Consider the following 23,062-nt stretch of genomic DNA (forward strand, 5'->3'; position numbering starts at 1 on the left):
GATCTTGGCGATGATGGCAGTGAAGATCACGAAGAAATCCCCCTCTCTGGCAAGGAGAAGGAGATCAATCTGCCTCCGAAATCTTGCGGCGGCTCCTGGTAGCGTTGTGTGCCTCCGAAATCTTGCGGCGGCTCCTGGTTTCATGAAAATATATAGGTGTCAGGCAAAAACAGTAGCGAACAGATGCAGAGGCCTGCCTTTCTGGCCACGCCATGGGCCTTTCCCAGGGCCTTGTGCGTTCCCTTGACCTCTCCTTTGGATGCCGTCTTCGTCTCGACAAAAAAGTGGGGCTCGTAAAATTTCAGCTCAATCCGAGTTACGTAGCTCGTGTGGCATCAAAAACACTAAAAGAGGGTTTTTCTGCCTTCCAGATTAAATAACAAATAATTGGGGATTATTTAGAAAATCCCCAAAATCATCGAAACCATTGATAATAGTAATTGATAAATGAGATTCTGGACATTTTTCATATGAAATGTGTTTGGAAAAGCCGATACATTTTACATGTACCAGACCATCTCAGAAATGTTGATAAAAATATAAATGGGCCATGTCGGACCAGCCCTCGGGCTCAGGGTTGAGATTCCGGCACAGCACAGGCCGTGCCACGGGCCATACCGGCCCGATGACATTGCCCGATTATTTTTATGCCGGTTTAGGCACACTCGGGCCAAGCCCGCTGGATTTTCGGGCGATGGCCACCTATAAGTAGATTTTCACGCGATAGTAGGGTTTCCACCTCCAGGCAAGCCGCCGCTCAGATGGCCAGATCCAATCCCCACCTTCTCTCCTCCGCCGCTCCGCGTCCACTCTCCCCGATCCCCACCTTCCAGATCTCTCCATGGACTCGTTCTCCGCCCAAGAGTTGCTCAAGATCCCTCCGCCTATCTCTCTCCACTCCGATTATGATCCGGGCTCTCCTCCTGGGTCGATCCTCCTCGACCCGTACGGCTACCTCAGCTCTCGCACCAACGGCACCACCGCCGGGGCCTTCACGAGGGACGGCCGTGCCATCCTGGTCACCTTCTGGGTCGCCAGCCCGCCGCGCGCCTCCTACTTCACTTTCGATTGCTGCGACTTCCAGCCCTCCATGAACGGCAACTTGCCCAAGGCCGTCTACTCGGAGGACGACCTCGTCCTGTTCCGTTTTCCCATCGTCACCATCAGCCGTCGAGACGAAGACCAATGTCCCCTCGACAGCGAGGACAACCACTACTTCGTCTACCAGGCCGGCACCAAGAACAGGCTGCCGTCACTTCATCTGGTACTCGTCCCGCACCACGTAGAGTTCCGTGACCGCGGCGCTGTGCTTCTGCGTTGCCGCGACCAAGATATGTTCTACCTCGCCCTGCTTCACAGGGTCTACGGTTTTAATTACGACGACGAGCAGTATGATCTCCACCTGTATAACTCCAAGACAGGAGGATGGAACACCAAGTTGACGCATATCGATTATTCACCGAAAGAGTATTTCGAATTTGCATATCCAAACGCTGCGCTTACCATAGGAGGTGAGTCAGGTTCAGTGGCCTGGGTCAACCTCTGGCGGGGCATCCTTATCTGTCACCTTCTTCTCCCGGACAACCATATTCTTCGCTACATCCCACTACCGGTGCCCAAGCCGCCCGGGGGTTTTGCCCCCTATTCTCGGAACATGATGGTTTTTGGAGATCACATCAAGTTTTTGGAGATGGTCAGATCAAGCTGTGACTCTGGACGCACCTGTGGCACTCAAGATTTGGTGGCTGCAAGAAAGAAAATGAAAATTTCAGACATTGGTTCTGGGAACATCTGGGAGGAGGACTGTGCTGTCAATATTTCTGAGATCCCAGTGGAGAGCCTGGAGTTTGCCCAAATGCTGCCTGGTCTGAAACAGGTTACAGATACAAAGGTAACCTTGAAGAGACTCCACGCAGGTTACCCTGCCCTGAGCTTCCAGGATGCTGATGTTGTTTACATCATGCAAACACCTGCCTCCGATGAGGACAAGGCAGTGATGATTGCAGTTGATATGAAGAACAAGACTATAAAAGATGTGGCTTATTTTGGCTCTGGAAGGTATATTGGTTACCATCACACCTACCTTCAAAGTGGGATCTCCAAATATATGGACATTTGGTCCTCCTCCAGGTAATTTTTTTTGTGTTCTCTGTTTTGGGCCAACATAGTGCATACAAACTAAGACTAAAATGTAGGTTTGTTATCTGGCAGGACCATTTATGTTTTATCGATTATGTTGTGCTTCTAACATCACAGTATAATGTGTTATATCGTTCATTTTGATTCCGGTTTTCATTAGTAGTCATTATTTATTCACATTAATTATGTTATGCAGTAGCATCTTGGTATAATGTGTTATAACGTTCATTTTGATTCTGGTTTTCATTATTAGTCATTATTTATTCATGGTTTTCATTATTAGTCATTATTTATTCAAATATGTGCTCATAGTATTCTTTAGATCTGCCTGTTCTATTGTTCCCAACAAACTATTTGCCTCGTGATTGTTAATATTTTACCTCCATTGATAAATCTTCTATCCTTTACATTTACATCTGCAAAACTAGCACTTCTTCCCCCCACCCTCCCACCCCTGCATCTACATTCCGTAATTTCTTTTTGACGACGTATAAAGGAATGCTTCATTTCATCATCCAAAGAAGTCTATCTCCACTATAATTCATTGTTTGCTATAATATGGAGTAAAACCCTTCTCTCGGAAGTTTTTTCTTAACTGCTTACAGCGACCCTTCTCCCAGAAGTTTTTCTTCTTATAAATTGCTTATAGCGTGTTGTATCTGAATGATGATATGGTTCAGCAGTTTGTTCATGGGTACCAAATATCTATTATCCTATCTCATAGCCAGGATTCATCTTTCATGTGTTGCATCTGGCACGCCATTCTCCATGTTGTGTAACTCACCCTTATTGGTCATTGTTAACATGTTCCAAAATGTGCACAACTATGCATGTATACTACATATTTTTTATTTGCCTTTTAGTTTTATGTATTTTTTCATCAGATATGATTTCCATTAAACACAATAAACACTATATTGGTATAATGGCTGTCAAACCCTGTAATTTTAATTTTTGACCACGGCTAAGGAGCCAAATAATTCTTGTAGTTGGCTTATTTCTCAGTTCTACATACCATTTGTCGGGGGGATGACCCCGGGTAGGGTCATAGCGACACAACCCTAGCTGGGATAACGAAGGCAAAGCCGGCATAACTACCTATGCCGGCATCGTAAAATTAAACTAGGCGTATGCCGGCATGGTTATCTTGTCTTATGAGATTGCAAGATAAGGACGAGCACTTTGATCTCAGACAATAGCCGAGATCCCTCAACGGTCTTATCCTGACCGTGCGGTGCAAAGTAAAGCATCGCCATCCTCGTCTCAGAAAAGCAGTCAGCGCCTGTGTACCGATGTCAGGTGAGCACGCTAAAGAAGCACCGAAAGAGAATCTATGACGGAAGCTGGCAGAGGATAGCTGTACCCGTTGCAGGCTGGCAGGGAAAAGTAAAGTTGTCTTGTCCCCTACGGTACTGCCTGGAGGGAACCGAGCCGCGTGCCCCGCGGGGCCCAAGGCAGATGACGTTAGACTCGGCCCACATGTCAATGTGACATGGGCGGCCTATAAATAGAACTTTACCCCTCTGTAGAAGGGGAGGAGCACTTAGGTGTCTAGGGTTTTCCCCTTCTTCTTCTTCTTCCTCAAGAATACAGCTCAAGGAACGCCATTGTAGAGCTTGCCTATCTCGGCTAATACGAGAAAGCAGGAGTAGGAGTCTTACCTCGACTAGAGGGCTCCGAACCTGGGTAAATTTGTGTGTGCTTGTGTGTTTTGTGCGTGTTTCCCTTCGCGTCCTCCCTCCTCCGATTCCTCCATCGTCCATCGGCCCCAAGTTAAGCCATCCTATGGCATCTGCCGTGACACCACCACGACACCATTTCTCAGTTGTCCAATTGCCATTCTGGATTATTGCCAGAAATGCGAGAATGTGCACCAATGAAGCCATGTTTTCCTTTGGTTCATGGGCATGCTTGCTGCTTTTGCTGTTTAGTTTTCATCTGTTTTCATTGAAAACCTAAATTATTTCCCTAACACAGAATAAGCAAAAGACAAGCTAGTTTGCCTAGTCTAGAGTTGGTCACCCTGACTAAAGATCCGAAGGAGTCTATGCTGGCTCCTCTATCACAAAAAATGACAATACGACAAAGTACCATTTTCAAGTTCCTGACAAATACTACTCACTCAGAAAAATAGTGCGATGTTAATGCTACTGTCATGAAGCAGAACAGTTGTTTGACATCTGTTTTTCAATGGAATTACACTTGTGGGTCTTTTACTTGTGTAACTTCTATGAGTAGATAGATACTTATAATCTAATCATTTTTTGCCCAGCAAGGCATTTCTTAACTAAGATGCACTCTTGTACTGGAAACAGATCTTGGGAGAAAGCTGATGCAACAAGCGAGGACCATCTATCAAGCTAAATTTTGGGACCATCCATCATGCTAGAAGCAGCCTAACTCTGAACTTGGAAGCAACAAGACATGACCGTCAAGCACAAAAGACACTTGTTAGCATGGTGGGTGACTAAATTGGTCTGCAAATAAAGCATTCTCCCTACTTGGTCTGCAAGCCTCACCCGAGATGTCTATGCGGTGTTGCATTATTGGACTTGTATTAACTTAGCTTGCATTGTGTCAACTATTTTATTCAGACTATATTGGACTTGTATTGGTCGTCGAGTACCATGTCGTATGCTAGCTATGTGAGGACTGTTATTTTGTGGATGAATGGCCATTGTTATATGTTCAGGATTTAAGGAGGGTCCCTGCAGATCCCTCCCAGCCTCTCTTTGGGTGTGTGGAGAAAATTGAATATTTTTACCTTTCTAGTGTCTCTTTGGTTGTCGTGCTGGTGTCATAGGATGGTTTAAGTTAGGGATGATGGAGGATCCGGAGGAAGGAGGACGTAATGTAAACTACACACGAAGTAACTACCACACTGAGGTTTACCTAGGTTGGTTTGGACACCTCGTGAGGAGGAAGATCCTGCTCCTGCCTCGATTTGTATTGTAATAAGGTTATAATAGTGCTCCTTGAGGTGTATCGAAAGGAGGAAGGGAGATGATTCTAGGGTTTCCTCTACTTGCCTCCCAGAGAGTTCAACAATTCTACAAGGCTTGGGCTTCTATTTATAACCTAAGGTGTCTCCCCGACAAGTGGGTCACCCTGCTACTGTTGCCATGTGGTTTAATGCCCCCGAAGAGGACCGTAAGGAAGGGCACACACTCTACTGGAAATATATCTATTTATCTTTTTGTTATGCAATCTCGCAAAGCTCCACGATGTTGACTAACATTTATTGTCGTTGTACGAAAACAGGGCAAACAGGAAAAGGCATGCAAACTCTTTTGCTAACCAAAACAGACTTAACAAATGAAGTCACTTTGTACAATGGTGCAAAAAAACAAGGAAAAGATCCTACTACATATTCTATGACAGAATCATGCTACCGTGCATCAGCCTCACTATGTCTGGCTTTGGAGAGATGAGTTGCAGCCATGAAGGATCCACAATAAGGGCTCCGTAGAAAACACAAAGAACTTTAGCACATAATGTTGTTACAATTTTGATTACCAACTTTAACACAAGGAATCCAAGATTTTAAGTCATACACCAACTTAATGACCTGCAATGCTCAGAGTGCAAAATAATATCCTTGTGGCAGGTTTCTCATCATCACTTTTAAGATGGCTTTATCTCCAGCTAATCCATCAAATGTGCAGCTAGCAAAAGAAGCAGATCATGCAGTGCATGATCTTCTTGATTTACATCTCCAGCCACTCATAGGAACTGAATTTGACCAAATTTTTAACAACGGTTAGCACTGCACCCAATTCTCCTGCGATCTGAAAGTTCAGTACCTCATCTAATATTATTATCCATGAAATATGCATGTAAGATGACTGCTACCATATAAAAAAGGCTTAAGGTACATTCTCACATGCCTTGTTCAGTTTTCAACGGTGAAGCTAGGATGAATTTCCTCTTTCAAGTCCCAAGAACAAACCCCAAAATTAAAGTTCACTTTTTTTTTTGCAGAAAAAAAATTATAAGTTCACTTAGATCTGAAGGTTGAGGAAATCACAAAAATCACAAGAAACAACAAAAGGAGAAATCAAGATGCCAAGTCTGTGCATTTTGCAAGTAACAAGTTGCAAGGGAGATGGAAGCCAGGCGGTGAGGAAAGAGTAGTAGAGTACAACAAGTTTCCTTTTAATTCAAGAGTACAGCAATTCCCCTTCAACGTGAATTTGAGTACCCACTATTCCAGTTAATTAAACTGTGCCTAGTTCCTCCTAGGTATCACTAAATGCATAAGCAATTTAAAAAGAAAAAACATGTTATCGTTTTAAATACTACTATTATATTATGTAAATTGCAAATCGTATTAAAAGCAGAATAACAGCTACAACAAAGATAACTTGAAGCATGTATACACACAGTTTATAAAATTTTACCTAAACAAACAAGAGTTTTCATGTGTAATGACTACACAAACTGAGCATCACTAAAAAGGAATTGTATGCAGAACCTTCACCCTGAAGCAGGCTAAATTTGGATAGACACATAACTATATGGCACAATTATAATACACCTGTACATTGACCACCAAAAGAGGTGCGAGTTTGCTGGAGATTTGAGTATCAGGAAGTTTAACAAATCGAGATATATGATTCGAGTTTTGTGGCGATAATATACATCAACTCCAAATAGATAGTATATATGCTGTACAATTTTGAGCAAGATCATTTTTTATCCCTCTATTAAGTATAATTGGACAAATTACAAATTGCTTTCCAAAAGAACTCAGCCTTGTCAAATAAATATCCATGGCAGAAATGAACTGGTGCTAGTATGTATAAAAAGAATCAACCACATTTCGTGAAGGATTCTCACTAACCTATCATACAGCCCTGCCCATTAGAGTATGAACGGAAGATGATTGATGATCACTTTATGAAGAGGCCAATTGGCTTGCTTGGGTAACCTAGTACCTATTAATGGACTCGATCAGCTAAGGTAGAGTATAACAGATGACAATACTAACATATATTTGCAGATAATTTCACCTTGGGAGAGTTAAGGTCATCTTTTTTACATACGAAGCTCATAGCACGACCAGGATACGCTCCCACAAGTGTCTCTCCAAGTCCTTTCACCACTTCAGCGTATATCTCGGAAGAATCTCCAGAGGACGGTTGGTAGTGTGAATAACGAAAGCATAGTCTGCCTTGACATGTCTTGTACAAGAACAACCATGGAAAGGTAGTCATAATCAAGCTTCACCTTGCGTGTGCTGAAGTATGCCCTTTCATTCCATTCGATGCCCAGACCTAAAATGGGAATTAGGTGATTATCATGATACAATGCTATCATGGTCCGTAAATCTAGCTACGATATGTGGGGTAAAATGATCTCACGGAATGTATGTGAACATGTCCAATTTATGTAGATAAAGCCCAGGGTCAATCCATGGAAGCTCTAATGACTTCAAAGAAAATGACCCAGCCAGAAAGATATAGGGTCAGGATCCATGACTGGTATGAATGGTAGGGGAACAGACCTTTTTAATTGTCATCCATGCTTGCTCCCTACGCTACTCTCTTCCATCTCCAGGCCAGGGCATTTTGTCCTTCAGATTCTTAACCTGTAAAGAAAAGAGAAAAAAATAATGTAATAAACAAGGTTTCTAGTTGCAATAATAAATGCAAACAGAAAGTAATATTCACTGATGAGGAAAAATACTTCACCAGCTTTACATTGCAACAAGATGTAATTGTTTGACGGATAATCAAGCATAGGGTAGCATTATCAAGAGAATAAAACTAAAAGAAAAATACTAAGACAAAGATTGCAGGTTGGCTGTTACACTACTGGTGATTCTTCTTACAGTAATTTTTATAAATACCACTGGATTGTACGAATCATGAAGACCACATGGTGACAGTTCTAAAGGTGTTTAGCTTCTGATCACTGACACAGCAGAAGATATTCCCAGCCCTATTAACTAATCAATCTTGCTGTCTATTTCTAAAAGAACTGAAATTGCCCTTCAACATCAAAGCAGTAGCTTCTGATGGAGATAAATTTATAATGCACATATCAGGACTGGGGAATTTGGTTCAATCTGCAGGCAGGCCGGAGCTCTAGCAACTAGCAACGGCCCTTAATTACCTGACGTGGGTATTTTCCCCACCTTCAAGAAAATCCCAGGGAATCGGTCGGCGATGCCTCCTCCATGCTCCGGCCGTCACTTCCTTCAAATTAGTCCCTGCAGCAAACGCACAGAAGCGCGCCCATCAGCAACAAGAAATTTTGCGCACCCATCAGCAACACACACGGACGCACGCAGCCAGGCAGGAAAATCAGCCCGAATAGAGTGAATCCCTTACCTCTCTGTGCTTCTCGTGTCCCAGACCAGCCTCCTGCCACCGGCCGAGAGATGCAGAAACCGATAGCTCGAGGCGCTTATATAGCCAGGGCGCCGCCGGAGCCGGCACCCAGCGGGGCGACGCGTAGCAGGACACCAATTAAGCACCGAGAAGGACCCAGACATGCCAGCACCGAGGGAAGAAGAAACGAGAAGAGATCGAGCCACCACCCGCGATGGAGAAGCTGCCCTAGTTGACAGCGCAGCGCACGAAGAAGAATCCAGACGCGGGCAAGGCTAAAGCCGCCGACAGCGACGCGTCCACGACTGACATGAGGGGCACCACCGAGCACGGGCGAGGCTACTAAAGCCGCCGGCAGCGGCTGACAAGCGGGGACAAAATCGATAGCGAGGCGCTGCGCGACGTCGTGGAGGAAGGAGGAACCGAGAAATTGTTCCCCTTTGGGATAGATGATTATGCGAATCAAAACCCTAACAGAATCAACGCAGCAAACACACCCACAGCAACACAAATCCAGGCCGAACCAGGTACCAGACCGCTTAACAGAACGGCTAGAAGCACCGCCGGAACCAGCATCACACCCACTTGACGAAGACGAATCAGCCCGCACAGGGCGACGGCGGGCGCGCTTCCTCGAAGAAGACTCGCAATCCATGGCCACTAAAACGCGTACAGCCAAAGGGAAAACCCAAAAAAAAACAGACGCCCTGACAAACCAGCGCAAGAAGTACAAAACAAAGAATGGGGAAAAGAAAATCCGCAGAACAACCCGACAGCAGAGAAGGGAAGCACATACCTCTCAAACAGACGGAAAGACGACCAGCAATCAACGGAGAAAGAGGCAGCACAACACAATCAGCCACGACGGAGACAGCGCCAAACTACCAGATCCCACCAACTCCCACCAGACGAACCTGAATCAAGGCACCTAAGTCAGATCCCACCAACGATAATGCAAGAGAACACGGAAAACACAGCCTATCAAGCTCGCCGCCGCAAGCCGCCGCCACAAACGCAGAACCCATTCGCCCTCAAGAGCCGGTAGGCACCAATCAACAGACGACCCTGCAAGCCAGAAAACGGAAAGGGGGATGGACCTCCAATACGAACCAACAAGACGAAGAGGGAACCGGCGGAAGCACGAACCCACAGCAAGACAACCGCCGGAACCAGGAGCCACGGCCGTCGGAGCAGAAAGCGAGAACAGCGGCGAATCGGCAGGCGAAACCCCCCATGGAAGGAACCAGGCGAGGATAGGAAAGACGAAGACTAACCAGACCGAAAAGGAACACAGGCAACAGCCACGTAACACCCCGCACCGACCCCGCGGACCGAAGCGCGTCGGACACGCAGGAACGACGAACCGCCACAGGCCCCCTCGCTGACAACCCAACCCCACTTCGCAAGAAGCGCACGCGGAAAGCCTCAGAGCCACGAGAGGGCGAGGATTCTGCCCGGGCGTAGAGATTGTAGGGATGTCTCATATAAGAAGAAATCCAACATGTAGAGAGTGCGTGCAAGAGGAGCTAGCACAGTTTCTTGCCTGTCGGAGGCGCGGATGGGCAGTGGACGGGCGGCGGTGTCGGCCCGTGTTTGGGGCGACTGGCGGCGGAGATGGTTGGCGGCCATGGAGCGACTGGCTAGGGTTTGATTGCTTCGTGTAGCGGCGCTCTTGAACTGGCGAAGAACGTTGCTAGGGTTTGATTGCTCGATTGTGGCCGCAACTTATAGCAGTTGGCCGGAGCTAAAGACGAAAGAAACTCGGATTCTCGCTCCGCTACGCAACTAATGAGTTTAGATTTACGTACGCGTAAGGCGCCAGCCAGGATGGAGTCGATCGACCGTTGGCCCGATCGGAAAGCGAGTGCGCGCTATTCAAATAAGAAAGGAACATGGTGTTGGAATAATCTTGTATCCCGAGTTGGCATATGTGTACGTGGTCAACTATATGAGTCGGGTACGTGTGCTAGAGTAGTAGTACGGTGTGTTTCAGTTAGTTTTGTTCCTGATCGTGTCCGAGTCAGTTTAGTATAGATAGGATAGTTGTTACACGGGTAAGCCGTAAGCCTGGCTCGTAATAACATGAGAAGATTTTTGGAGAAAAGAAAAAAGAGAAGGCATGACAAGTTTCTTTGGCCGAGCAAAAAATTTAGAGTAAAATACACCGGAGGTTCTAATTATTTTTTAGTCCTTATTTTTTGAAAATGCACGTTTATGTCCTAATTTTTTCGTAAGTTGTTCAGCACAGGTCCTAAATGTGTGCCTCGTGCTCTGACCGGGTGATGTGGCCGTGTAGGCCCACATGTCGTCAGGTGACAAACTGGACGTAATTTGCCCAAAAACCCTTGCCTCTTTCTCTTTTCTCACCAGCGCAAATTTTTATGACCGGCTAAGAGGCGGAGCCAGGCCAGGCAACAAGGGCCATGCCCCGAGGCTTGGAATATTTTTTGCCTTATGTTTTAGTATAAGCAGCTGCTTTGGCCTGGGATTTATATTAAACTGATCACAATGCAAAATACAATGTTGGCCTGGTGTTTGGTTGAATCTTGACTCAGCCATTGCCTGAAAATGTGTACCGATGTCATGATATCCCAAAATCAGTCGAAGCCCCCAAAAATTTGGGCTATCGCCCATGAAAATACATAGAACGCGGTGATTTTTTAACCACAAAAAATGGCCTGACAATGTATACCATGGGTCACGATATATAAAAATTGACCAAAAACTCAAATAGTATGGGCGCATGGAAACATCTGTAATGGCTTTTTCAAGACCGCCTAAAAACGCCCGAAAATGTGTACCTGGTTTCACGGTGTTGGAAAATCACGAAAACCAAAAAAAAAGTGAATCGCGAAAACGCCCAAAACTATGAGTTTTTGTCGACCGGCCAAAAGAGGCCTGAAATCAGTATGTGAGTCACGTTGTCTAAAAATGATCAAAAACAAGAAAAAGGTGGGCTAGCCCACGAAAACGGTAAAAGCTTTTTCATGACAGACCAAAACAAAGCTCAAAACATGTATGAGGGTTAAGATATCGGAAAATCGGCCGGAAGACCCAAAATACGAGATCTATAGCCCATGAAAACAGATAAAACGGTGAATCTTTAATGACTAGCCAAAAGCAGGTCGAAAACTTGTACCGGATTCACAATATCAGAAAATCAGCTGAAGGTGGGCTATAACGCACGAAAACAGGCAGAATATGTGATTTTTCCTGATTGATCAAAAATATGCCGAAAACATGTACCGGGTCACGACACTAGAAAATCGGTCGAAACACCCAAAGAAACATGTGCTATCGTACACGAAAGGTGCAAAACGGCGATTTTTTTTACCCGCTAAAAACGGTATGCAGGTCCTTATTTCCTGTGGTTCACACTTTGCCATTATAACTGTGTGGTTCACACTTAGCCATAAATTGTGTGGTTCACACTTGGCCATAAATTGTGTGTGGATAACATAATAACTTGGCAAACTTGAACAAGTTCTTAAACCAACCGATACATGATCGATCTCTCTGAAATCAATTTAAGCAATAATGTCTTAAACAAACTGGTACAACATAATCACTCTCTAGAATCAAATTAATTAAACAAACTAAGTCGAACTTATATTAATTAAAAGCTTGGGAATCATAAGCATTAATAGAGCTTCTAGACTCGGCGCCACAATAGTCTTGCGCCCATTCCACTTGACGAGGTGAGATCATCAAGGAAGCTACCCTTGGGAGCTTCGATGGCCAGGCTACAACCACTACCGCAGACGTGAATATCCCTGTGTGCCAGCCAACAGGAATAGCCGACAGGGATAGCCTGACAGTCCGACAGGGATATTCCAATATGCCTGTGTGTTCACCGACAGGAAGTATATTCCTGTCGGCTACTCCCGTCAGCCACCGACAGGAATATAATGTCGACCATTCAGGCATGGTCAGCTGGACATATTTTCCCGTCGGTGTACCACTGACAGGAAAATGTCCGAAAATTGATAGGGCGATACACACTAGCTGACAGGAAAATGCCCGAAAACTGACAGCAATACAGGTAATCCATATATATTTATACAGTACATATATAATATTTATACATTCATATATATTAAGATTGTCCACAATATTCCAAACAAGTTTCCGACAACCAATTCAAGCATCTCAATACATATTGTTCACAATAGTTCTACATGAATTGAGAAAGGCTATCTTCAGATGTACTATATCAGTTTGGCCTTCAACATGGAGTCATCATCAAGGCATCTCCTACAGAGAAGCAGGAGTACATGAATAAATCACTCAAATGTTAGAAAACTGAAATAAAAAAAAAAGCTCAAAGAAGCTACCTATAAACCATTAAAACAATTTATGGATTAAATCATGAATATAGCAAGAAAATACATGTACGGCAAGCAACAAGTATTTACCCTTAAACAAGGCAAGCAAAAAATATTTACAGTATTGTTACATATGTAGCCATTTACAGATAATCAAATTGTAATCACATGGAATCCACTAATAAGTAGCACTCACAGCAAAACAGTCTAGAGGATCATATTACTTCAACTAATTGGGTGACTGAGCTGACATTAAACCATCTAGATTATGCACTTTGTTATGACTGCAAGATTGTAACACGCTAAATGCAAAAGAATGCTATTCATCCTCAAATATATGAGATGATTTTCTGCGACAGGTGATTCATTTCTCATAGCTCACTATCTTTAGCTTCCACAAAACAGTCATGTCTGACCGAAAAATCCTAAAAAACTTATGGTTAACAGATAAAGCTTGGAGCAAAGCAAGTACCTCTAATTTACTGCAACCCACGGATATGTAGTAAATCATCTGCAAATACAAGTGACTGATACATGCATGTCTTGCTTGTTATCTGCGTCTTAGCCTCTGCAAAAGTTAGAAAAATGCAAAATTGAGATGTGGAACTTTTCCTGATGACCATGATAATAGGAGTTCATGTGTTTGAGAAGGACTTTATTCAACATGTTATCAGAAGCAAGACTCTGGTGAACAGATAAGAAGTACTGAATCTTTTGCCCACTCACCATGAAGGACGGACAATATTCAACTCCATCGCAGAGAGATTTTTTAGCTGTGAGCATGGAGGAAAAGAAGCATAAGGTCGTGATCTGAAATCAAGCTTATTAACTTATAAACAATGAGCCATATAAAGCAAATTTTGTTGTAGTGCTAATAGCAGCAAACAGAGCAGTATGACAGGCTCAGACAAAATTCATAATTTACCTTCACAGCATGAGTCAGTCATGTTTGTAAGGTCTGGTTGGCTTTGATCTTCTTAGATATACGGCCAGAGATTTTCTCCAATCAAGTCTCAACCTTATGGAACCTGACATCTCTGATGTCCTCGATAAAAAATCTCACCTGTGTCAAAGCTACAAGTATGAATTTTTAAGAAGATCAAAGCTAACTAGACAGTTCAGGTTCCTGTCAAAATTGTTTATGACTTGCCAAGTATGCATCTGAGATGTCATCACAAGCACTGTACAAAAAGAAGACGGGAGAGTTAAGCTTTACGTGTTGTTTTCAAACGGAAATTCACAGATTCTTATTACAGAATAAATGGAATTAAAAAGCTGCTATGTATGCTTACTGATCAAACAGAAGCTTAGATATTCCAATATAGTGGAATTGTAATGGTTGAAATTCTCTAAGTGACTCTCTTTCTGCATCAACACCTGTGTCAGGCGCTCTAGCAAATAAAAGTAACAGACAGTTAAAGGACGAAAATAAGCAGCTAAGTACCAAGAATGTATGAAGTAACAGGTATAAGCAGTTTCAGTTTCACCAGATGTTGATATTTAGAGAATAAATGAGCACTTATTAAAAATTTCAGAAAGAAGTGCAGCAGCTAGGTGTTTTGCCTTGTACCAGTTGTACACATCACCAATGGTTAAAACAATAGAATTCCAGAGAGGTCACTTGTGCTAGTGTGCTACAGCTAAATCTGATACCAAAATGGCAACTGCTAGTACATGAACTACAAAATAAAGTAACAGCTGCAGAGGAAAATTAAACCTACATGTTTATACAATTAGGCAATTGAGATGGTCCAGCAGATTGAGACCTAAGCACTCTCTTTGGTGCTGGAATAGTCTCCTCTAGTGTTCTCTACAAGTAACCAGAAGATTAAGCATATATGCTATCAGAGATTCAGTTGGAGACAAATATTTAGTTCTTTGCATCACCTATTCTTTCAATTAACAGAATTAGTTTGCAGGAGAGTGAGAGAGAGATCAAGAGAACAGAGAGAGTAAGAGAGAACCAAGAGAGGGAAAAGAGTAACGAACTGAGATAGGGGAGGCCGGATCCGGCGACGCTTGGGCACGAGGGCGACGGATCCGACCAGAGAGGAGGTCGACGGCGGCAGATCCGGCGGCGCGCGGGCTCGGGGGCGGCGGATCCGGCCTCCCCTATCTTGCTGGCGGCGGCCCGTGGCGGATCCGACGAGGCGGGGGTCGTCGGTGGCGGATCCGGGGAGGCGGCGCGAAGGCAGAGGAGAACGGGGGCGGGGGCGGCAGAGGAGAGGGGCGATGGGACTGGCGGCGGCTCGGGGATGGGATCCAGGATGGGGGAGAGCAGGGGGCGCGATGGGGAGGCGGGGCCGGTGGAGGAGAGGAAGGGAGGCGCGATGGGGAGGCGGGGACGGGCGGAGGCGAGGCCGGCGCCGGCGGAGGAGGGTGGAGGCGGGGCTGATGTGGGGAGCGGTAGGAGTGAGGGAGTGAGACAGGTGAGGAGGAAATCTAGATTCTCACGCATGGGCTCAGACGTGTCTGAGGCCGCGCGTGGGATTTTGCCACGAGACATGTTCCAGTGGGTTTAGGAAGGAAGCCGACAGGAAAACACATATTCCTGTGCGTGTCGTCGACAGAAAATATATATTTCTGTGCATGTCATCTATACTCACAGCAATAGAAAATCTAAATGAAAGATTACACTTGTTTTATAAAGACTGTGTAGTATATTATTTCATATATGTGAATAAATCAAACCAATTCTTGTTAGTACATTGATTTATAATTTTTGGAATAATATTTTTGTTAATTCTTTTATACAATACTTCCATTAAATAGTTAAAAAAATCAAAAACACATTATTTTGTCCGAATGGTATCAAATAAAAATTACGTTTAGTATGTTTACAACCTTTTATGCGATTCTTATGTTACACTATAAGGCCAAATCATATTGTATCCAACGATGAAAAATGTGCCGAAAGTTATTGGATAGAAGAGATGAACTCTAAGTTCGACTTACCTTGAACCATTCAAGGCAAGGTATGATCATATCTTACATTTAGTGTTCATATTTTGACTCCAACCTTGTTAGGGTGTAACATGAGTTCTCGCTCGGTCTCGTCCAATTTGGAGCTCATTTGGTAAGTCAAAAGTTTCAAAAACATTTTCAATTTCTATTCTTGTCGGTATCCAACCCACGGGAAAATACATATTCCCGTCGGCCAGAAAAAAAATCCCGACAGGAATAGAAGATTTCCCTGTCAGCCCGACGAAAATACCCATGGGAGGAGATTATATTCCTGTCGGTGTACAGTTGCCCGACAGGAATGTATGTTCATCCCCGTGTGTGGACTTCAAAACCGATAGGAATATATATTTTCCAGTGTGTTTCGAGCCGACCGACAGAAAAATGTTTTGTTCTCCTGTGTGCCATGTAACTCCTGACAGGGAATACTTATATTCCTGTCGGGCCATATTCCTGTCGGCCGGCTGTGGGCCTGACAGGAATAGAAGTCGCCCGACATGGATATATCGGTTTGTGGTAGTGTATTGTTCCTACGCGACAGACGCCGCACAAAGAACGTAGGGTGCCCATTGTGCTGGAAGTACATACTGTTGTGCACGATGGTACCCGGAGCCGACGCCGATGCCGGCACGACCAGCACGACGAATAGGGCACGCTTGCCAAGGTTTCTCACCGGCACGATCTTCCTGGCTTCAGCATCCAGCCGGAACACGTCGAACTCCACCGTGTACAGTCGTCTAGTACTATCATCATCCTCCCGGCCTCCTTGTTTTTTGAAGTAGAGCCTGTTGATGATCTAGCAGGCGGCCGGCGCCGGCGCCGTCGTCCGTCATGTGCACGACAGTCTCCATGTCTATCGCCGGCCATGACGCGGCGCGCCGCAGCCTCCGCAGCGCAGGCTCCTCCTAGTTTAGTAGTTTAGCACCAAACTGAGTAAAACACAAAGAACCAATTCAGGTGTTAGAAGCTCTCACGGGGCAGCTATCATCCTATTATCATCACAGCCATTCATGAACATGACAGAAAGGAAACAATATCTGAACTGACACCATATAATCCTTGAGTCAGAAAATGGAAGTATAAAATTTTCAAAAGTCAAATAGCAATAGAATAACAATAACACATCAATTGCAACTTACAGTTTTAGCGCCAGGCCATCTCTCTAGTTAACAGCAAACGACTAAACCAACATGGAGTATTTAAGTGAAATTGTTCGTTCAAATATGTAATATGTAACAACAGAAATAACAGAATAAGCACCAACAATCAGCTGCAAAACTGGTTACTCGCTGTGGCACAAGCCCTCCTAGTGTAGCGGCAAACTGACTCGAAACCGAGTAAGATGATCCATCACAGCCAATCAAGAAAAAGGGATGACGGAAAAGAAAGATCAGAAGACAAAAGAATAACTTCAGCTTGCGTATCAGAAGACCAAAAAATTACTACTAACAGAAATAGTGTAAACTGTAAAGCATATTGTGTAGAGAGGCAAAGTATATTTGCATTCAGAGGGCTCAGATATGCCTTTGATTGGTCATACGACCTAGCTTCCAGCATCTTTTTTAACCAGATCAACCCCACCATTGAAGTCAAGCTGTGCTTGTTATCACTAATCAGAGTGACTATCCAAGCTAGAGCCGTCGATATTCTGGTGTGAATGAAAAGGTCCCAAAAGAAGGGAGTAGTTTTTTTTTAGAATTAAGGAGCTCAGCTCCGGATTTCATTAATGAAACCGCAATAGTATGTGTGACATAGAGGTCCAACAGAAAGAAAAATTACAATAAGCTGGGCATTATGAACCAATACTCCAGCAAACCATAAAGGTTCTAATAGAAAATATAAAAGGCACTGGGTCGACGACATGCAGATACAGGCACTTCGATGACTTCTTTCTTTTGAAGTTGTGCATCAGTTTGTATCTCTCATCGTCGCCTCCCTCCAAGCGCTATGAGCATTAGACACATTAGACACGACCTTGGATAACCTGGATGCGCCATTCCTGAGCTTATCACGGTCCGCTTCCTTTTGTAGCCCAACCCAGAAATTAACCCAGTGACAAACAGAAAACAGAATATTAGTAGGTTCTTTAAGTACTAATCTCTTAAAATAAGAATCATTCCGACATCTCCAGATGCTCCAGCAGAGGGCAGCGACACCAACAGTCACAAGCCCTCGCTGGCGCCCCCTAAACTGTAACATCCAGACATCCAATAGATCCTTAACTGAACTAGGGGTACTACCAATACCAGAATCTTCCAGCACACCCTAGCTACTGAGCATTCAAATAAAAGATGATCAATAGTCTCCCGGGCACCACAAAATTCACAATTTGCAGAGCCTACCCAGCCCCGTTTTGCTAAATTATCCCTTGTCAATATGCTATCCTTGCATATTACCCACATAATTTTTTTAACTTTCAAAGGAATCTTTATTCGCTACAACTGTATATATGGTATTCTGACCTGTTTATCTTTAAGCATATTATAAAGAGATTTAATAGAAAACTGCCCACTATTAGTTAGTTTCCAAATACATTTATCATGTTCCTCATTTAGACAGACACCTAGACACAACATTCTCAGTTGTGTCCACATTTCTAACTTTTCCTCACAAAAGGATCTCCTGAAGCTAATGCATTGCCATTGAGATTTAAAGACTGCAGAAACTGAGATGAATTGCTTATTAGTTGAGTTATAAAGCCTAGGGAACTTTGAACACAGAGGAGCATCCCCAATCCAATGTTCTTCCCAAAAACAAGTTCTATCTCCATTACCCACTTGTTTTCTACAACAATTAATGAAAATATTCTTTACTTGCATAAGCCTTGCCAAAAGTGTGATTGGCCTCTTTTCTGCTCAGAAGTAAATAAAAGCTGCTTCTTAATATATTTACTTCTAATCATATCTTGCCAAACCCCATCTTCATTGAAGACAAGTTTATTTCGTCCACGTTTGATCGTCATCACTAATCACAGACAGACAGCAAAAGAAATCAAGTGGGGGCAATTCCTCTAAAAAGTCACTTTGCTCATGCAACAGGTAAGGGTGTGGATACAGAACATCTGAAGTTCAACACAGCTTCAGTAGCTGGACAGCCGGTAGAGCTCACAGTGGTGCTAATTGGGGACATACCAAATCCAGATTCTATAACAAAAACAAGCACGGATCATCAATTGACCTCACTCTGACCTCAAATGACTAAAGCGCCGCTTCCGAAGCCACACTAGACACTACCACCCATTGATTCGGAGAGCCCCACAGGACACACGCAACAGTGGAAGATGCACGAATGCACGGTGGAGATCTGGATGCAGCAGAAAGTTGAGCAACAGGTTGTCTTCAGGGTTTACAAAATGCATGAGGGTTAGTATAATTGCATTTGGAGGGCTCAGATTCGCCTTTCATCGATCATACAACCAAAAGTACTACTTGAATAGCTCAGATTGACCCCACTATTAATCACAAAAGTTGGAAAATGCTATAGGTAATAACAAGGTGCAATACAAATAACACTCCCTCCGATCCATAAAAAGCTAGTGTCGTCCATTTTGGTTGTATGAGGGAGTATCTCTTTCTCTCTCCCCATACAAACAGCACCAGCAACAAATAGCCGCAACTGGTAACTTGCTGCAGGGCAAGGCCTCCTAGTTTAACGACCAACTGTCTAACCGGGCAACTCTGCATGGAAGGAACCAACTTAGGAGATGTGAAAAGATCTCCAGCTCATGTGTTACAAGATCTCCAACACCAAGGGGCAAATAATCATCATAGCCATTCGAGAACATAACAGAACACATCAAGGAAAGGAAACAGATATAATGTGTTCTGAAGTTATTCAAAACACTGCACTGATGGCCGCACTATTGGCAACCAAAGAAACGGTTGAAATTTATGCAGATATGGCAGATCATAACTTCGCCTCTGGAGAAGCATGTGGCGAAGTTAACATACCAACAAGACAACAGTGTCTTGTTAACCCCAGAAATAGAACCGGCAATAGCTTCAAATATACGAGAAAAAAAGTTACCCAAACAAAACATGAGAGAACTAATGTTGTTTTCCCATGATATCCATTCCGTATCTGACCCGCTGACAACCCCTATGTGACACTGAATTCAAATGGTTGCATACAATATGCAAACCGTCTTATTTGAATGCGTCCATTTTGCAAGTATAAGAGATAAACACACCAAAAATCCTAAACCCAAAACCAAATCAAACTTTGGAATCTTACCTTAGTTTCTCCGCGTATCTCTAAACGGGCCATATTCATCATTGCCATGATGCCATCCATAAAAATAGTCAAAACATCCGCCAAGCCTTCATAGAAATGGGCAGCGGCACTGGGTGGACGGTCTATCCGAATAAAATAACACATCAAAGATCAACTGTGTGATGTTATTGTTACTTGATGCAGAATTATGCCAAACATACTTGAGGCCGCATTATGGATTACATGCAGCAAAAGAATAATGAAATGAAAATGTTTTGAACAAGTGGAGCACTTCAAAAGACAGATGTAAAGGTATCTTGAAGTTCAACCAACAGAAATTAAAAGAAAGTTTGACTCGTTAGCTCCAATTTCAGGAGTGGAGTGTAGTTATTGTCAACGCTGAAGAAGCAGTTAATATGAAGTTGACTATAGCTTCAAAGACGAAAAAGCAGAAAAACGTAAAATATACCAGCACTGGAGCACTCTTTATAGCAAAATAGCATAGAATTGAGAGGGCTCAGCTCCGCATTGGCTTAATCAGACAAACCCAGCCCAACTCTCTTGCTGCACAATCTACTCATACTATTAGAAGTGAAGCTGCATTGGTTATCACTCGACAGAATGACGTCCTAGACACAGAACCACCAATATGAGTAAATAATTGAAATATGCTCCAAGAAAAAGCAGGGTCAGGTATAATTTCACACCCACAGGTGTCACGATTGCTCAATATCATTTAGTTCAGAAAAGCTCATCATCGCCCACCATCAGTATTCCACTCTTTAATTAAAAGCATCTGACCGGATCCGGCACGCTCTCACTCATAATGGGGTTCAAAATATACCAAACAGAAGCATCATAAAAGTGAAATAGCATTGAGGCTGCGTTTGGCATTGTGGCCAGTTTTTCTAACCAACTTTTGCCTATTTCACCATTTGGCTAACCAAATTTTTACCTGCTTTTGTGGCTATTTTCCACAGCAGATTATAAAATAATTTCAACACAGCACATTTCAGCAACCGTAAACTCAACCTGAGAGGTCTCGCTCGCCTTTGGTCCATCATATAAACCCAACCATCACATTTCTTGTTGCGCAATCTAAGCAGATCTATGCAGATTGTCTCTCTGGCACAGAAATACCAACATAGAAATGATAGAATAGGCTCCTATAAACGAGATGGTTCTATGTGCCACATCAGATAAAACTGTAAGGTTCCTAGCCTTGCTACAAACCAAATCCAAGTGATGGAATGGCAGCGGCTGGCGACACCTTATAGGTGGGCAACTGACACGGCAACTACTCAGAAGATGAGTTGGCACCAAAATTGGCAGCAATCTGGATGGAATAGAGCATCCTTTTCAGAAATAATATTTGGACCAGACTGCTCAAGGAAAAAAAATGCTCAGAACAAAAGAACAATCCAAGCAAGCTAGGAGTGGGTTTGTCACCAAGAGAAGACATCAATCTAGGTACGACCCTCACAGCAAGCGAACAGAATAGTGAAACTGCATTGAGTGGGCTCAGTTTTGCTTTGTCATCAAGCCTGACCCTCACATCTCTTGCTGCATAGTCTACAAAACGTACCCGTAAGTGGAGCTGCGCTGGTTATCACTCATTGAATGACCGTCCGAAGCAGTACATCCAACATTAGCGAGTGATTGAACAGGCTGCAAGAGATATGAGGGTTGGCTCTGAATTGATAGTACCCAAAGGCCACAGCTGTCTCAATTGCTCAAAGGCATGCTTATTTCAGCCACAGTTCAACATCTCGCCCCTCGTTCGTGCGTTTCCAAAACAGGTCCATCGCTGGGTCGTTCCACGGAGGGTCGCATAGGATTTTTTACCGACCAGTTACCACACCCCAACTAGGAGCACGCATCAGACAACACTGTACGGTTCCCAGCCCTTGCCACAAGCTCCACAACCAAATCCAATGCAATGCAATAATGGAACAGCGGTGGCTGGCGGCACCGTAGCAGTGGGCTGACGCAGCGGCCACTCGGACGATGGTTCGGCTGGTCGGCGACGAGAGCTCGACCGATTTGGTTTAGGGTTTGGGTTTTGGGGTGTGAACTGCGCGCGCGCAGAGAGAGGGAGAGAGGGAGAGAGATGGGAAACGCACCGAATCCAAAGCAAAATGCAACGGAACTGCGAGAAATCCATCAACGGCGGCTCAGATTCCGCAGTGGCCGACCAAACCCTCGACCGGAACTCGCCACGGACCCCCGCCGCTCGGTCCCCAACCCGCACCAGCCGCAGACGCCATCGACACCGGCGGCAACCCCGAGGAGCGGAGTGGGCAGGAGGAGTGGCTCCGAGAAGCGACGATCCGTGAGTCCGGCGCCGGGCCGGCGCCAGCGCGTGTCCCTCCCTCATCGCCGCCGTTCTAAAACAGGGACGCGATTTCGATCGACACGATCATCGGCCACCGGCGAGTGAGGAGCCAACGGACGCCATTCGCGGTGGCCCAACAGTCGAAGTGATCGAAGCAAAGCTAGCTAGCGAGGGTTCTCACGGGCGGAGGACCCAGCAGGGCAAGGTATTTTTGCCTTCTGTTACGAATTGGGGGAGATTAAGGAGATGAAACGGGGAGCTAAAGGGCGGAATCGGTTCGTGGGGTGATGGGAGGAGAAACGGTCGGGAGCGAGAGAATCGAAGGGGAGATCAACCGGCGGTGGCGGCGCTTGCGCCACTGGACTACTGGAGTCCAGTGCGCGAGGAGGAAGACGAACGAGGGGCCGAGGCGCTCGGCAGCGAGATGGGCCAGAAGGAGGACTGGAGGGGTGCGGGCGGACGTGCGGTTAGGACGAGAAAAGAGGAAAAGAATAAAAGAGATATATGGGCTCCGGCCCAGATATATGGGTTTTTGTGATCTCGTAGGCTAAAACGAGGTGGGCTTAATTGGGAGTGACTCTTCGTCGGCGAAAAATTGAGGACTCGACCCGCCGCCAGCTATGTGCGAGAAGGAGTGATTAATCGGATTAATGCACGCCTGATATCTGCTTCATATCATATTGCAAGCATCAGAGAATATGTATATTGCGTCTTATCCTTCCATGGAGAAGCATAATTGTAGCTGAACAAGGTAC

The 23,062-nt window shown here is 44.5% G+C and overlaps 1 protein-coding gene and 3 long non-coding RNA genes across 20 annotated transcripts; 1 reads left to right on the forward strand and 3 right to left on the reverse strand.

Annotated features, from left to right (window-relative positions):
- Positions 1–724: 724 nt before the first annotated feature.
- On the forward strand, positions 725–4,906 carry LOC100833946. Its single transcript, XM_003560030.4, has 2 exons — positions 725–2,130; positions 4,455–4,906. The coding sequence occupies exons 1-2, from the start codon at positions 842–844 to the stop codon at positions 4,501–4,503; spliced, it is 1,338 nt and encodes a 445-aa protein (XP_003560078.1). The 5' UTR covers positions 725–841; the 3' UTR covers positions 4,504–4,906.
- A 498-nt stretch (positions 4,907–5,404) lies between these two features.
- On the reverse strand, positions 5,405–9,971 carry LOC100844958. 10 transcript variants are annotated; one of them, XR_002961653.1, is made up of 7 exons: positions 9,572–9,957; positions 8,475–9,388; positions 8,257–8,353; positions 7,646–7,729; positions 7,152–7,415; positions 6,983–7,076; positions 5,405–6,676 (listed from the first exon to the last, which is right to left on the reverse strand). It is a non-coding gene; the product is annotated as an uncharacterized LOC100844958 (long non-coding RNA). The 10 variants fall into 10 exon arrangements; XR_001405324.2 differs by having other exon boundaries at positions 5,405–5,927; positions 9,572–9,956; XR_002961651.1 differs by having other exon boundaries at positions 5,405–5,871; positions 6,540–7,415; positions 9,572–9,962.
- A 2,531-nt stretch (positions 9,972–12,502) lies between these two features.
- Positions 12,503–15,269, reverse strand: LOC106865400. 8 transcript variants are annotated; one of them, XR_002961658.1, is made up of 6 exons: positions 14,789–15,264; positions 14,521–14,609; positions 13,725–14,190; positions 13,526–13,572; positions 13,272–13,367; positions 12,503–12,728 (listed from the first exon to the last, which is right to left on the reverse strand). It is a non-coding gene; the product is annotated as an uncharacterized LOC106865400 (long non-coding RNA). The 8 variants fall into 8 exon arrangements; XR_002961660.1 differs by lacking the exon at positions 14,521–14,609 and having other exon boundaries at positions 13,725–13,980; positions 14,092–14,190; positions 14,789–15,259; XR_002961659.1 differs by lacking the exon at positions 14,789–15,264 and having other exon boundaries at positions 13,725–13,980; positions 14,092–14,190; positions 14,521–14,782.
- An 853-nt stretch (positions 15,270–16,122) lies between these two features.
- Positions 16,123–22,762, reverse strand: LOC112269729. Its single transcript, XR_002961661.1, has 2 exons — positions 22,096–22,762; positions 16,123–20,115 (listed from the first exon to the last, which is right to left on the reverse strand). It is a non-coding gene; the product is annotated as an uncharacterized LOC112269729 (long non-coding RNA).
- Between the last annotated feature and the right edge of the window lie 300 nt (positions 22,763–23,062).

The sequence above is a fragment of the Brachypodium distachyon genome, chromosome 1 (genome assembly GCF_000005505.3).
Source record: "Brachypodium distachyon strain Bd21 chromosome 1, Brachypodium_distachyon_v3.0, whole genome shotgun sequence".
Classification (NCBI taxonomy): domain Eukaryota; kingdom Viridiplantae; phylum Streptophyta; class Magnoliopsida; order Poales; family Poaceae; genus Brachypodium; species Brachypodium distachyon.